This window comes from Siniperca chuatsi, linkage group LG13 (genome assembly GCF_020085105.1).
Source record: "Siniperca chuatsi isolate FFG_IHB_CAS linkage group LG13, ASM2008510v1, whole genome shotgun sequence".
In the NCBI taxonomy this organism is placed as follows: Eukaryota; Metazoa; Chordata; class Actinopteri; order Centrarchiformes; family Sinipercidae; genus Siniperca; species Siniperca chuatsi.
In genome coordinates, this window is record NC_058054.1 from 3,363,322 (window position 1) to 3,379,933 (window position 16,612).

At 41.0% G+C, this 16,612-nt stretch overlaps 1 protein-coding gene across 2 annotated transcripts in view; it reads left to right on the top strand.

The window, feature by feature from the left end:
- The first annotated feature begins 1,523 nt into the window (after positions 1 to 1,523).
- The window catches only part of myo10 (myosin X), a 140,305-nt gene continuing 125,216 nt past the window's right edge, over positions 1,524 to 16,612 (top strand). For both annotated transcript variants that reach the window (XM_044218489.1, XM_044218490.1), the window contains exon 1: positions 1,524 to 2,004. In XM_044218489.1, coding sequence (XP_044074424.1) covers positions 1,984 to 2,004 — 21 coding nt within the window. In that variant the 5' untranslated portion in view covers positions 1,524 to 1,983. The remainder of the gene's footprint in view (positions 2,005 to 16,612) is intronic.

Below are 16,612 nucleotides of genomic sequence, written 5' to 3' on the forward strand. Positions count from 1 at the left end.
ACATGACAAACGTTTGGTGGAATGAGAATTTCATCATCACTATTGTGTAAATGTTTCTGTTTGATATAAACCTCTCTCAATATATTTTGGGCTCCCAGTGATCTAGAAACTACTGGACAATTATTGTTTCACTTTCAAAACTCTGAAGTGTTTTGAAAAGATGTAAATATTTAATTCAGCAGCACATGTGAGAAATGATCCATCTTAACAACTTGGAAGGGCAACAAAACCAGCAGCCCACCACAAGATCCGCAGAACTTTCTGTTGAATTTATGTCAGCAGGATGAAATTCATGGGAAATCTTCAGTCGAGATTATTTCTCACAGATATGAAGCTTTTTGATGAAAACAGTCACAGAGTCAATATGCGTTTATTCTGTGCATAATTAATTAAATTATGTGGTTATTTCAGATGAGTCATTGATTTTCTTCTTATTATTATTCTGGATGTTTCATGGCGGTTGGCAAACAACAAAACCCCCACCAGCTTGACACAAAGTGTAGATCTCAAATATAAATCAAAGACTAATATTAAATAACGGCGATAAATAAATAAAACAGAAAATAACTTTTGGTAAATTTCAAATCCTCTTCATAAAATCCATTCTTCTAAGATAGTGAAAAAAACACACACAGAACAATCCCAACTCAAGGGCCACTTGCTAGCATTTTCCTGCGCTTTCAACCATATGGTCTTCATTAGTAGATGGAATCTGCTCAGTTGTCACGGACATGGCTGTGATGACGGTTGAGCTTAGACGCTGTTATAATTCCATCCGTAGCTCTTCTAGGAGAACTGAGAAAACTCCATTCCCTTATGAAGACCATGTGATACTGTTGGAAGCTCCAGAAAAAAAAACAACTAATAAGTGGACCTTGAGTTGGGATTTCCAAGGTCAAGAAAGAGCCTTTTATACTTAAAAATAACACTTGTTTCCTGAAATTCTCTTCTCTTAATTCAAAATGTTTTTTGTTGATGAAACAATCTCACCACATGGTGCATTTAGCAGTTGTTCTGGAGCTTTTGAGCATATCACTTGAGCTACATCAGCAGATGGAGTTTGCACAGTTCTCATGGGATATTAAATGTTCAGATGTCCAGTTTTCCTGAGCACTTTAATGACTTCTCACCCATGTTAAAGGCTGAGCTTTAAAGTCCAGTTTTGAACTTGGAAACAGCGGCTGACAAAACAATCTCACCTCAAGGTCCATTTAGTAGCTGTTTAAGTTTGAAGATTTTCAAATGTATTTTAATTTCTCTCAGGTCCGGAATCAAGTCTCTTCCCTGTTGCTGGGACCGTGAGACATTGCACGAGCTACAGTCTCTTCATGATATGATTTTCAATCAAATCTTCCACTGCTTTCATCCATCCATTGTGCTTCTGACCTGCAAACATCATCTCCAGTCTTTTCTTCATTCAGCTCCGGGCTTCATTGACAGCAGGAGGAGTCAGAGAGACCGCGGGGCTGCAGGAGGAGGAGGAGGAGGAGGAGGAGGAGGCAGCTGGGTGGGGAGGTGGAGCTTCAGGATTATTGTCCACCGGTTTGAGTGACTGACTGAGGGAGTGAGCGTCTCCAAAGTTTAACCGGCCTCACGTTTATTCCCTCCTGCTACGCGTCGGGCTGTTGAGCAAACAACCAAACACCGAACCAGACTGACCTGTGGACGACAGGGACGCGCGGAGACGCGGAGAGGAGCCTGGGCTCCAGGAGGACAAGACCCGAAAGTTTTTAAAGGACTCCTGGTGTCTCTGCTGGAGGAGTAACCCATGAAACAAAGAGTCAATTTACTACTGTAGCTCCGCACTGACCTACTGGCTGACTGTCCTCCATCCTGCAGAAGCTCAGGAGGAAGATCATGGACTGAAACTCTCGGATCTGCTTCCTCATTTTGCGTGGAATCACACTAACAACACATGAGTTGGATTGACCGGACGCGCGGTTTCCATACAGTAAATCCTCGGGGATTAAAATAACGAGGGCAATGGATAATTTCTTCACAGAGGTAAGAGGGCACTGCTCAAGTCTGCTACTGCTTCATTCATGCAACACGTTGGACACATCGGCTTTGTATTATTGCATTAGTAAGACTTTTACTCCTTATGATTCCTATAGGATGCGTGTACTTTAAACATGTATCATTCTGTTTATTAACCACTCCTGAAGCAGCTCAGCAGGCCCTATAAGAATACTTATGTAATACCATAAAGTGCAATAAAGTCAGCATAAACTCAAAAACGTATTGTAAAGTACTGTAACATGGAAATGAAATGTGATAAAACACAATTAGAAGCACAATGAGGTCAACATAAACTCACTACTATGACTTCCTATTGAAATATCAGAGGGATTTTATGGGTGCAAGGGTTTCATAAAGTACTTTAAATTAGCCCTGAGTTTATTACAGAACACACACACACACACACACACACACACACACACACACACGCACACACGCATTGTAAACCCCTATAGGCATAACATAAGAATAATAATAATAATAATAAGTATCATAGGGACTGCGCTGGTCCGACGGGGGCTGGACGGGGTCCCAGTGGATCTGTGGTATTTCCGCACTTCTTTTCTCGTTTCCCCCAAGAAAAAAAAAAAAGTCCTGTAATGATATTAATAGAAGTCTGAACCTGCGTCCCACCGGAGCTTTTGATTGGTCAGCCAACAGCAGAGAGGCGTTTATTGACTGGTTGTATGATGAAGGACAGTTTGGGCTTTTTATTTCTGTGATCCTGTTTGCAGTCAGTGTCAGTGGATGTATGAGGCTGGTCTCTGAGGCTGCAGCAGGCTGATGCCTCCTCCCAGTGCTGGTGTTCTGAAAGCTGCTATAAGTTATTTGATGATAATCCTATCCAGGGTCCGTTTAATGCCAGCAATCATTATATTTTGATTATGGAGTAGTTATGGTGAAGCAGATGTCAAATGTGAGGTGCAATTCTTCACAAATATTTATATTTTTCATGTTGTTTGCTCATTGGAAAGTTGTGTCTAAACTATTTCAAGTTCATCTTCAGCTGCTTGGTCATTATAAAGCAAAACACCATCTATATAACCAAAAAACCCATATATTTTTAAAAGAAAAGCAGTTATTCATGCTTTCATCTCTCTGAAAAGATTCTGTCACGATGTAAAGAGCTGAAATTAGTCTGCTTCTCTCTGTTTTTTGTGATCATAAACGAAATATCTTTTAGGTTTTGGACAGTTAGTGGGACAAAACAAGACATATGAAGACTTCATCAGCTTGGGCTCTAGGAAATGGTGATCAGCATGTGTCACTGTTGATGTTTTTTAGACCAAATGACTAATTCATTAATTGGGAAAGTTTTCGGCAGATTAATCGATCATAGTCAGTAGTTGCAGCCCCACTGTTTTTTAAAGTAAAAACGAGCTTGATACAAATTTCAGTTATGGATTCAATGAATTTATGGCGGTCTAACAGGTGTGTGAGCTCTATAGACCAATCAGTAGCTGGCTGAGTCATCTTGGCTCAGGTGGGTTTATCCTCCACAACAACCGTGATAATAAACCGCAGTACACCCTGTCAGGTGGTTAATCTGGATAGTCTGGAGCATTCTGGTTGTGTAAATCTTCCACGAGCTGTGACTCACGGCTAACAAGCATTCATTGCGGTCGTTTTACGACATCAGTATCCACACCTCTCTGCGGCGACGTCGGCCAGGTAACGGCAGCAACACCTGACTCATTCCTGAATGTTTTTTTTTTTTTCCTTTTGGGACTCCAAGCCTTTAGGAAAAGTGGTTGTCATCACAGCAGCTGTCGTCTCGCCGACTGATCGGCTCTGGATTAAAAAGCAGAACTCTGAAAGTGATTTAAAAGCGGTTTCTCTTCAGGTAGCGGTGTAACGGTTAAACAGCTCTAAAAAGTTCTGCTTCCTGGTTGAAAGATTGCCTGCTTTCTCATTGGTGCTCATGCATTTTCAAAATCCAGTGAGGTTTCCAGTGGTATGAAAGGCCAAAGGTCACAAGACTCGCTGAGCTCATAGGTGCTTGTGAGAGCATTCAGGCCGAGTAAAACAAACACTCTGAGGTTTAAGGTTTTTCTTTCCTGCAGCAGAGCTGTGCCGGTCTCATGACGAGTGTACGGTACATCTGGCTGTTGATCTCTCCCTGGAAGTCTTAGAGACAGAGGGAATATTTCTGAGTGCCAGAAGCAGGCAGGCGTGCACAATAGTCTCAAATATCGGCCTGCCTGCCTCTATATCTGCCAGCTAATCGCAGCTGAAACAAAGAGCCCAGTCTTTAAGGAAAAGGGTATTTGACAAGGAAGTAAACCAGCTTCCATGCTGCCACAGATGGAGGCCAACAGTTTGAGCAGAGAGGGATTTGAGCTGGGAAGGAAACTAGAGTGTTTCATATTTATACTGAAGACAGTTTAGATGAGGGACCCACAGTGTCTGAGGCTGGACAAAGACACGCTGTTGATAAAGGGCTTCAAATATTCAACCGTCGTCATTGTGAGAAACCTCCTTAAGATTACTGGTTTACTCCCTTAGTAAATATACTGTGTAAAAACACTTCTCATTACAAATCATTATCTGTGCAAACTCAGACCCACAAAGCATCATGGGTACCTTTTTAATGTCAGTAAATGCTTTGTGTTTAATTCTGCACTCTTGTTTGCAGGAAGTTTTGTTTTGATGCCTGCTCTCACCTGTTTTAGCTCCTCATACTCTGAGCAGTGCAATACGTCTTGTATACATTTTGAAAAGAGCAGTTGTGTGAAACACTGATATATAGATATAGATATATATTTAAACCTGAAATTTCAGGTGTTAAGCAAGCAGTAGTTACCGCTACTATCAGGATCATTCATTTATCTCCCAGTTATAGAGAACGACAGGAATAACTTGCGTTAACTACCTGTTACATTACTGGCTAAGTTGCCGGGGGTCAGAGGTTCATGCAAACAGTTTAACTGATAAACTGAATCGAAGGAAATATGTAAAGAGTCAATGTTTGAAACAGTTGTCTTAAAGAATGTGTTCTTTTCAGCACTTCACCACTCACTGTGGTTCTCAGTGTTTTTGGGAGGAGTGATGTTATTAATATCCCATCACTAAATAAAACAACTGTCTCATTTTGTTCCTCTTGGTGCGTTTTTTTTAATGTGATCCACTGCGTTCTCAAAGTGTTTCACAAGTGGAAGAGGGTGGAGAGTTTTTTTTCCAACAGCCTCACTTAAATTAAATGTTGCGCTGAAGAGATACAGCCAAGCACATTGTCCCAAACTATAGAGACATGAATGTGTTGACAATGACACATCCTTTAGCAGAAGGTTTCTCGTCTCTAATTACTGAGCTGCAGCCAAAACAGTCTGGACCAGAGTCATTCCGGGGACTATAAATAGAGTCTGGCCACACATTCAGACTGCAGATTTTCTTGAAACATCAATCGGTCTTCCTGTCCAACAACTATCAGAATCACTTTATATCCTGTACAGGTTTTAGTAGTCTGATGCAGAGAAAAGCTGCCAAACACAGAAACACAGCGGGGCCTTGTTTAAAGTGTTAGGGACCAGCAAGCAGAGCATAGTAAGCAGAGTATTAGGATCTGAGATGCTGATAGTTGGACCACCCTACATTAAGAGGATGATAACGCTAAACAAATGTCATTAATCTGGTTCAGTCCAGTTGTGGTCTAAATGTAGTCGAAACCACTTTCACCCTGATAAGATAATTATATTTATATTGCCACATAATATTACCTATTTGTATCAAAACTGACCTTTAAAACCCCCAAACCTCTTCGGTATTTTTGTATGTTACCACGTTTATGTGAAAGAATTCCCCAAAATGGGATCCCACAAAAATGAAGACTTTTTGCAAAGTGGAAAAATCTCTTAAATGGCACTTTCAAACACTAAAATTCTCTACTGAAACCACGAGCAGCAGCTGTTGCAGGCCGGATGAGGCAGGTTTCATTCAGGTTTAACGGACTGTCACCCTCGAGGCTGCACATGAGATAATCCTGGTCGGTGGGTGCCACTGATTGGCCAATATCCAATTTTATTATATCCAATGAACAGGCAACAGGATCAGTTTGTTCTCTGAGGCAGCAGGACCTGCAGTGTTTTTCAAGGTGTAGTGTGTGTGTGTGTGTGTTGACACAGTGGAGTCAGTCAGTTGAGCCTGTCAGGCAGTTACAGGGTTTGTTTTTATTTGAACTGGGGGGTGTGGTTCGATGTAGGCTTCACCTGTCCACCAATCAGAGAGCAGGCTTGCCTCAGGTGTGGGTTTGCAGCGATCACTGTGTTAGTCAAGACAAATGTATTCAGCAGCAGCAGCAGCGTTCATCAGAGTGCTTCACTACACAGATACACCAGTGGAACATGAGGCCTGAGATCAGTCGGGCTCTGGGAAACAGGGACTAATGGTAGAAAGACTGCACACGCTGCATGTGTCACTTTCTAACACATCATACTAGCAGGACATGAGTGCAAAGCATGGGTTTTTAAGAATTGATGCCTAAAATGCTTCATATATAAAAAGCTAATTACCACAACTCATGCAATCATATTTTCCAACTATGAGCATGTTCCAGTTTCTCAAATGTGAGGATTTGCTGTTTTTTCAGTTTTAAATCATTGCAAATTGAATATGTTTGAGTTTTAAACTGTTGGGTGGACAAAACAACACATTTAAAGATGCCACCTTGGGCTCTGGGAAGTTGTGATTTTGTGACTGATAATTTTTTCTCCAATTTCTGACACTTTATAGTCTAAATGACCTGCTAATCAAAAACTTAATTGATAATTTAATTGATAATGAAAATAATTGTTGAAACAACAAAAGACCAAAATGGCTTACACAAGTTAATGTAAACAGCTTTTTACACTTTCTGGCCTGAACTTCTGAAATTTACTGACATTTGTATAAAAAAGTAGCCGAGCACCTGGACTCCTTTTTGTCTTGTAAGTGAACAAAGCTATGCCTTTTCTCCACCCACATCACAATTTGCATACTGCACATCTACCGGCTGTGACCATACACTTCAACCAAAGAGTGATTATTCTTTTTTAGGGGCCTGTGAAGGTAAAATAAACTAGAAAAAAGCAAAGATGAGAAGATTAGAAGAATTAATCTCACAACTTCCCCGATGAATCGTGTGACCCTACCACCAGGTTGGAAACCTCTGCTTTAAGGCTGTGATCACGCCTCGCTGGGTACTAATATGGATTTTAGAGTTTGTCAAATCAACACTGTGTAGTGTCTAAGTAGGTCAGAAATTCCTATGCTGGTGGGAATATGCTCGTGTATAGACGTCCAACTTGGCAGAGCTGTGTTGCATTTATGTGCTATTTTGTTAGAAAACGAACTCTGGAAGACAAATGATCAGCAAACATGAACTGATACGGCGGCTGCAGCTTTGGCAGTCTGCATGCTCAGTGCTGGCGACGAGCTGTTCAGAGGTTTGCAATCCGCTGAGAGCTTCATGTTTGTAATAAAATCACGCAGACAGTTAAACCTCCAAAATAAACCTGGCAGAATGTGATTGCTGCACCCGGTAACCGGGTTTTCTAGATTCCAAAGCAGTCCTGAAACTTCCAGAGCTGCTTCTTCTTTCAAGCCTCAACCGTCTGCAATTCTCATTAAAACCATAAACGGCAACAATCATTGACGTTAATAGGCTCACCACAACAAACAAAGGCCCTACCCATTTTATATTGCTTCATTCTAACGATGATTTCAACTGTACGAGTCGCAGTGCTGTGTCAGAGCGCCTCTCCTCCCTCCCTCTGTGTCTCCCTGGCTTGTTTAAAGCTGAAACCTGACACCTGTGCAGCAGCCAGAAGGAACCGAAAGGAATTTAAACAGCTTGCAGATTTGTCGTTTTGTGTACTGCAGACGCCCCCCCCCCCGCTCCTCGTAGGACAACTGTGTTGTACGTACAGCTGAATTCTTGCACAGTCTGCACCTTTTGTCTGTTCCGAGGTTTCTCGGTCAGGTGACCAATCAGAGTCTGTGGAATTTCAGAGGCAAATAACTGATATATCTCCTTTTTGTACCTACTAGTGACTCCTGTGTTAGAGTGAAAGTCCACACTGCCTACGGTACGTTCTTATTTTGTGGTTCCAAAGCTTTCAACCACATCTCATGGCTTTCCTTACCGAATGGAGTTGCCCAGTTATAATGGAGATGGTTTAGTTGTTAACACATGACCTACTGTATGTATACATGAATTTTGTTCATGTGATAACAGGTATGTTAAAATTCAACCCACATGTAATTATTGAAACCATTAAAACCATTTCCTAATAAAGCTGGCTTTGTGCTCTGGGGCAGTGTAACGTTGAAACAAAAAATGAACAAAAACAAACAGCTGACAGGAAGTTGTAAGAAGACTATTGCCTAAAATATCATTGTATGCTGTAGCATTAAGATTTATCATTGTTGGAACTAAGGAGTCTAACCCAAGCTATGAAAAGCAGGTGTATACTTTTGGCCATTTAGTGTAAACGTGTATATTTGGAGTTGAATCCCAACTATTACAGTGTTACAGTCTTGCTTCCTTGCCTTGAAACTTCAAAATCAAGTTGGTAACAAAAATATTCTTCTCCAGAGTCACATATAGGGAGTTTGTATCGTATTTCTCACGTCATTTTAATGTTTAGTGAAAAAAAAAGAAACAAACTGAACCAGCCAAGATTGGCTGCTGGCCTGTTGAAAAAACACCTTCTCAAGGAGGCAGACACCCTGGATGTGAGCCAGAGTCGCCTGCACTCGATCTTAAACTGGTTTCACTGCTCTCAACCGACTCTATAGGGCAAAGGGGCAACTGTGACTGTGGGAAATCAAACAAAGTCTCAGACCTGTAGTTCCAGACCCAGGCCCCAGACAGGAAACCTATTTGATTTTATTTCCTCCCTTGGCTGCAGTGGTGACTGCGGAGCAAAATTCTCAGTTAAATGTATCATTTTAATAGGCAGCTCAGCAGCCTGGTGGTGAGACAAGAGGTGAGACATTGGACTTCAAGTGGAAGACTTTTGTAGACTTAAAGCATCCACCCTGCTGAAATGTCCTCAAGCAACTCATTACTCCCTTTCAGCTGTAGATCTACTGTTCTGTTGCTGAACTCTGACCTTTTTAAGCAGACGAGGGAGATGAAAAAAGACCACTTACTCCCCTTTAAAACGTAAGAAGCAATTTAAGAGGTGTTCTCTAATATTATCATAAGTGAGAGTGAAATATGACTCAACAAGCCAGAACAAAAAGCATTTAATCTTATCATGTAAAACAACCGGTTAACAGTTTTACTTTTGATGTTGCAATGGTCAAGTCAAGGAACCGACAGAAAACATCAACAGTGTTTGACTGCTGGTTTGTTGTAAATTCCCACCACTGACAGGCCTTCTAGTTTTCAGATTCAGTGAAATATTTCCTGCATATGCAGACCTCTCAGGTGTCTTCCTGAGATACCTTGGAACGACAAACAGCACAGAGCCATAAACAGCCACCCAAACCTAACTAGACTTTCCAAGCTGCAGGCACCGACATGACTGACCAGATCACTGTCGTTCACATACTGAGGGATTAGTTCTTTTAAGATAAGACGTTTTTGACTTGATCTCCAAAGTGCTCCGTAACACAATAATGTCCTCCAGGTTCTTTCACATCTGCTTCTTGTCTCAGTTTGTAGGTTAATCCATGATTTAGATGCCACATTAGCAGCCCTGTGTATCTGTGTTATTGTGATAAAGAGGCCGTCATGGTCGACGAGGTCAGGCATTCAGAAAGGGATGAGGTGAAGGCTGATCTCACACGTATGTTTTGACTGCAAACACATCAGTTCGAGGATTAGGATTGCAGGATTAGCATTAAAATGGTCTTCTTTTTTAATTTCATAAAATATAAATGTAAAATCTCCGTAACCTATTTAAGCTCACTCACAGCTGTAGTTGCCGTGTTGTGTTCTTTAACAAAAAATATGAAAATAACTCTCACTGACTGACTTTTACTAGAACGCAAACAACATCAAGGAACACAAACAAAAGCTAAAAAAAAATACATTTTTGTCAATTTCTAAAAATGAAAGCATGATGTGACAGATGGACAAATGGTCAGCTACTTGTTTAAACGGGAAACAGACTGAGTTGCATTCAGCATCGGCCATCTTGTGACAGACGAGAACAACGCTTGTTACCTTGCTATATACAGTGGTAACAGAACCCCAAAGATAATGGCTGCAGTCTCCTTTTAAAAGGGTTTTTCCATCATTTTAAACAACTGAAGACATAAAATAAGCTAATCACACTTTTATATAAAACCTGTTTGGGCATTTGATGAAACGTCACTGTAAGGTTTTCAGAAAATCGTCCAGTTTGACAAAAAGCATCTGTAAAATTAGACTAAATAATAAATATTCACTGGCGAAAACGATGACTAAAACTGAAACTGACAATAATCAAAAGACTTGTCACTCCACTAAACGCACCAAAAAGTCCAAATCGGGTGCAAAATTTAACAGTGGAAACATGCCATAAGTTATTGTCCTCAGTAAATACAAGAAAATGATCTACTGGAATTTCAGGACAAGAATCTAAAACTGCACCTCCCTGTTTTTCTCTCTCATGATATGGAGAGCTTGAAATGCATGTGACTATCTGTGTAAAAATCGATTTTTATCCAGAGTCTGATGAACACAAACTGAGTTACAGTTGTTGCTCCAGTCAGCCCTGAAAATATGAAAAAGTGGCACGAGTGCGTCACAATCCTTGATCATTTAGTCCTGCATGAGTGACTTTTGTTAAACCCTACGGGCCTCGCTACTCCAGGTCTTCAGTGTGATGACACTGAAATCTCTGAAGCTTCAGCAGGGACAATAAATCCTTTGTTAGTCAAGTCTCTTTTCCCTCTATTACTTTCCTGTCCTTCTCTCCCTCCATCCATAACTCTTTGCTTCTCTTCCCTGTTTCATCACCTACCTCTCCCTCTGTTCTGTCCTCCTCTTTCTGTCCTCCTCCGGCTTTCTAGAAAGTCTCGACGTCCTGCCGGATGGCTCTAAACATTCCTCTGGATCCTGACACTTCCTATCCTCTCATTCTCTCCACATGTGTGTTCATACAGAACATGGCCAGCAGAAAGCTGTGTTAAACCCTGTGCGGTTTTATCTGTTCATTAACATTGTGCTGTCATTGTAGCATCATCAAAAACAACAACAGGGATGCATCTGCACACAGTTGGAAAAAGAAACATTTTTAGATTCTGGTGTTTAATATGGTTACTGGAGGGAATCTGCAAATTAAAACCTCACAGTGAAATATCAAAGTGTGTCTTAAACAACAGCTGATAAGCTAAAGGTTTCTTTGTACCACCTCCTCCCCCTCTGTCACAAAATCCACCAAGTGTGGAAAAATCAGAGTTTACGGATCTGTTACATGATTTCTGTATCGTAGGCCCTTAAATCTCAAGTCAAACCATATCATGTCGTCGTGTTGCTGTCACGTGTTGTCATCAGCTGCCAACATGTCAAGTTCTTAAATGCAGCCTAAACATGCAGGGATTTGTTCACGATATATGATCATTTGTATATTGTCTTCCAAATGCACGAGAAGTATTGTTTGTGCTTTTACAATTTTTTTTTACCCCAAAAATTATGTGAATAACTTTTTTTTTTTTTTAATGAAACCTGAAAATAATGAGTCATATAAATACAATGCTACAAATGCCTTTTTTGCACCGCGACCAGGCGAAGAAGATGGAATTAATATTTGTGTCTTTAGAAGTTCTCGCAAGGTAATAAAATCCTACAGCCAAACAAGACAGGAGCATAAAAATGTGCAAGCAGTAAAACAATCAGACACAAATTATTATTCCAAGCAGAGTATTTTTATATGTCTTAAAACATGTCTGGTGGAGATCTTTAAGGTCCACTTTCTAGCTTTTTCTTGAGCTTTCAACCACAGGTCACAGTCTTCATCAGTGAAAGGAATTTGCTCAGTTGTTATGAGGTTGGTTCAGGTGTTATCGCATGACCTAAGGATTTCGGTCAGGTGGTTCGTGATTCGGTTACGTGAGTCCCCATTCGCCGATGAAGACTGCGAAATGTGGTTAAATACTGGAAAAAGCTGGTAAGTGGACCTTGAGATAAGTTTATTTTGTCAGACAATGTAGAAGTAAAGCTAAAGTCAGTGTTTAAATGCCCAGGTGAGTGTGTTCACTCAGGTACAAAGTGTGTGTAGGTTCAGACGCAGCCCGTGGCCTTTGCTGTCACCTGACCCCTGTATGACCTCCCATGTCACTGTGTAAAAAGCAGAAACTCTATTAAGATAATGTTAAAAACCATCACTCCTCCTGTATGTGATGTGTCTCTCCACACGAACCGGTCTACATACTTACTGTACAACTCTGCAGTAGCACGGCGCCCTTTACACCGCTGCATGACAGGTCGTTTCTTGGTTCGGTGGCTGCAGAGGAAATATTTCAAAATCCAGTAAAATGGGTTTAAGTCTGAGATGCTCTCCTGACAGTAATCCCTCAGCGTCCTGCTGGGTCGCGGTTCCCCACTGCTGAAATGGTCAATTAAAACCAGGAATGAGGTTTCTGGATCCGACCCGGTTTGATTTATCTTCACTGACGAGGTGTCACTCTGCTGCAGAAGGCAGCCAAAGAAAGACAAGTGTTCTGATGTGGGTGTATCAGTGCTGCTACTGAATCAGTGTGTGTGTGTGTATGTTTTACCTTTTTAGATCAATGTAATTCAGTGTCTTTTTTAGGCCAAGATTTAGGTGAACGTTGCTCTCTGGTTGTGCAAAGCTTGATCCTTTATTTGTCATTTTTTATTTGGATCCCCTTTTGCTGCCACAAAGCAGTTGCTAAATAGTAAAAATAACTAATTAAAGTAAAAATAATGAAATCCACAGTATAAATGAAACAAGAAAAAGTCAGAACAATGGCATTTTTCTTATCATCACTTAATATGTCGACCATTTTCCCAATCATTTGTTTTATTTAATTGTATTCCATAAAATGTCCAAAGATAGTAAAAAATGCCCATCATATTTTCTCGGAAAACAAGGTGTCATCTGCAAATTCAGTGTTATTCAGTTTACAATGATACAAAAACAAGAGAAGCATCAAATCCTCATATTTGAGAAGCTGTTACCAGAAAATGACTGACATTTGCTTAATAAATACTTGTAAAAATTGCTGGTAAATAATTTTAACTTGATCGACACAAAAAAACAAGCATAAATATCAGAAAATAACTGAACTAATGTCACCACTGAAACGATACAATTTATACAACAAAAACAAACAAATGAAAACAGGCGAAAATAAAAGTAATGTTTCAAACAAGTGAAACATCTGTGTGGGATTTGTCAGTCTGTCCTGCAGTACGGAGGACAGGTTTCACCAGGACATGATTTGCACGTTCCCACCTGCGCACATTGGGTTTGGGGTTTTTCTGTCCCACCTGTCAGAGCCAGCCAGACAAAACCTGACAAAAGAAGTGTGCAGTTGACATTGTGAGGTTGTTTTGTAGTTGGGTTTGTACAGTGGTGTGTTGTAATTTATGATTCACACATACCTGAAGGCAGTTTATACCTTTGTATGATACACACACATGCACACACACACACACACACCTGGCCCACAAAATAACCGTCCAGAAAAATCACCTGACCCACAAAACGCTGTAATCATTTCATGGAAACACCTGCAAGAAGGAAGCTATTTTCCTTTTTCTGAACCTTTTTAAAACTGTTAAAACCCAACTCATACTGCCTGATCCACCCTATCCAACGTTATATTTAAATAATATTTTAGGTATAACTTTGACTTTTCTGCATTATTGGTCAGAAGAACATGGCTGGTAAACTTCAAACTTCTTTCCCAGCTGAAGTTATCGGTTCAAGCATACATAATTTAGAACAGAACCATGTACAGAAATGATCAGGGGTCATACAAGGTCAGAGTGTTCCCACAATGAAGAGAACTTGCTAAAGCAACGCACAGTGTAGGGTCTCCACTTAAAACACATCAAAGTTGCCACAATCATTTTTTGGGACAGTTTATGCCTTTATCAGATGGCGATAGTGGAGAGATGTAACAGAGGTCCCCGGCCAGATTCAAACCGGAGATGTTGTGGTTTTTTGGTTGGCTTCTTAACCTCTAGGCCACAGACCTGCCCCAGTGACCAAATTCTTAATGAATTACTTTAAAAATCAACCAAAAACCGACACCTGCTGGCTGTGCTCCCAGTATGAGAGATTCTATGTCCCAGACTGTTTTCATGTTGATGTAAGGAAGAACCGCACAGCTGATTCTGGATGAGCTGTACTGATCACAAGATAATTCCAGTTGGAGAATTCCCCCACTGGAGTAAATGATCGCGATATTCAAAAGTAGCTGCTGTCTGTGTTTCGGCTGCCCCCTCCCACCCCGTCCCTGTGATGCTCTCATTGGATACTCTTTATCCCCCATCTCAGACTCATCTCCGAGGTGCTGCAACTGCAAGTGCATCTTGTTTTGAAATACGATAAAATCAAACAGCATCACAATGTGGTCACAAATTGTGGTGAGCGCAAAATCCAGACTGCTTTTAAGAGTTGTTATCTCAGATCTCAAAAATTCTACTGGGACAGGCAAATCATGGAAAACGTGTGAAGTCTGCGAATAATCGGGGTCAGGTATCAGAACTCTTTATAATCCCACTCCATTAACTACCTCTGCTGAAGTGCTTTTGAGCAAGGCCTTCAACCCTCAGCTGTCCCAGTGTAGCTGCTCTGTGGCTGACAGGGTTTAACCGGACCCTACTGAAAAAGCCAACTCCCCGTGGAAAGTAAATTGTAGAAAAAGATTTTCGCTGTCCGAATGTATATAATGTATATCTTTGAAAGGAGAGTTATTGTCAGTTATTGTCTTGGCCGTCTCAGATACGTTGAGTTCTGTTTCTGATCAGATCTGGGAAAGAGGTAGGAGGAGGGTTATCTGATCCTAGACTCTGTGTTGACAGCGGCTTCCTGGAAACCCCCATCCACACAAACACACACACAACATAACACAACACAAGTGCAGGCTAGGCACAACCCGAAAAACCAAACATTCATTTCCAGTAATTAGCCCCCTCTCATGCGATCCTGTTACCTTTTGAGAGTGCAGGTCTTCTCCTTTAAGGGCTCCTCAAAGTACTGAGTGGTGCATCAGATTATTTTTACTCTGGCTATTAGGAAAAGCTGATTTAATGAGCTGATTGATTTTTCTATGCAGCATGGAGCCGAAAAGGCAACCAGAGCATCTCCTCTCTACAGACATCGCAGTTTCACTCCAGAAGTCCATTATCCTCTCTCTCCAAAAACTTTTCAGGATCTTGGAAAAACAGCTTTACTAGGTGACACAATGATGTTGGAACATTATCCAAAATGATGCTCATTCTCAAACTTTGTTTCTTAAACAAACATAACACAAGGTTCATTTAGGTTTTTTTTTGTCAGTTATCTACAAAGTTAGTCAACTTCTCTTCTCTCTCTCTTACATTTCATCATTCTTTCCCTCATGCGCTCATCAGTTTCTATCTCAACTGATGCGAAAGCAGAACCCAACAGTGAAACTAAATTCTACTTTTTATTATGAGTGCTTTTAGTGTGGACACTTGATACTTCTTTACTTTTAGTAAAATCCAGGACAGATTAATGCAGGACATGGTAGTGGGTTTGTAGTGGCGGTTCTACTTGTACTTCTTCCACCACTGACCATTCTCAGTCTAGTTCATTCATTTCCATCCTTGAAATACCTTCACTAGTGACTAATGTGGATAGACTCATCTATGCCACGTTATATTTTTCTATGGTGAGTAAGAAGTGACGGCCCTTTGCTTTATCAGTAAGTGAGCAGTTGAATCAACCAATAGACTTGCTTCAGTTGCTCTGAACAAAACCTGCATTGAATGAGCAATGCGCTTTAGCTCACTGTAGCCTCATGTTCATTCACGGCTGAGAGAAAAAGAGAGAGATGTTCGTCTGCCCGTCACGCTCTCCCTCCCCACCACTATCAGTCTGTCTAGTCTGTGGACGCTTCATTTTGACAATAAGGTTTGAAGTCGGAGGGTTAAAGAGAGCGAGGTGGAGCCCAGTCTCTCCAGAATGTTGTTTCCCGACCGCTGAACCTCGGCCTCTGAATATGCAAAGCGGTCCAAACAGAGGATGCAGAGTTGGCCTATGAGTTGTGGCATCTCATGTACAGAGACAACTCCTGACAAAGTGCTTTTGAGCAAGAGCATAGACTTCTTCTACCTGCTCAGGAACCGCAGCTTGCTTCGGTTAAGAGGGATACTTACCAGCGAGTACTGATGTGATTGCAGTCAAAAAATGGTCTAGGTTAAAACTGGGCTAAAGTTGGTTGAAAAGTGAACGTTTTTGTAGATGACTGGGCTACCTGTTGTTTCAATAGCATTTCAATGAGAAAATGGTTACGTACCCACTGGAATACAGTCATTGTTGTGTCTTTGAAACAAGTGGTATGTAACTACTGTTCATTTAACTGCTGTTTTCAAGGTCAAGAATGGAATTTGAACCACAATATGGTTGAAAGGTCCTAGAGGTGCTCCTGATCATGGAAAGTTTGAACATCTACACTGTTGATG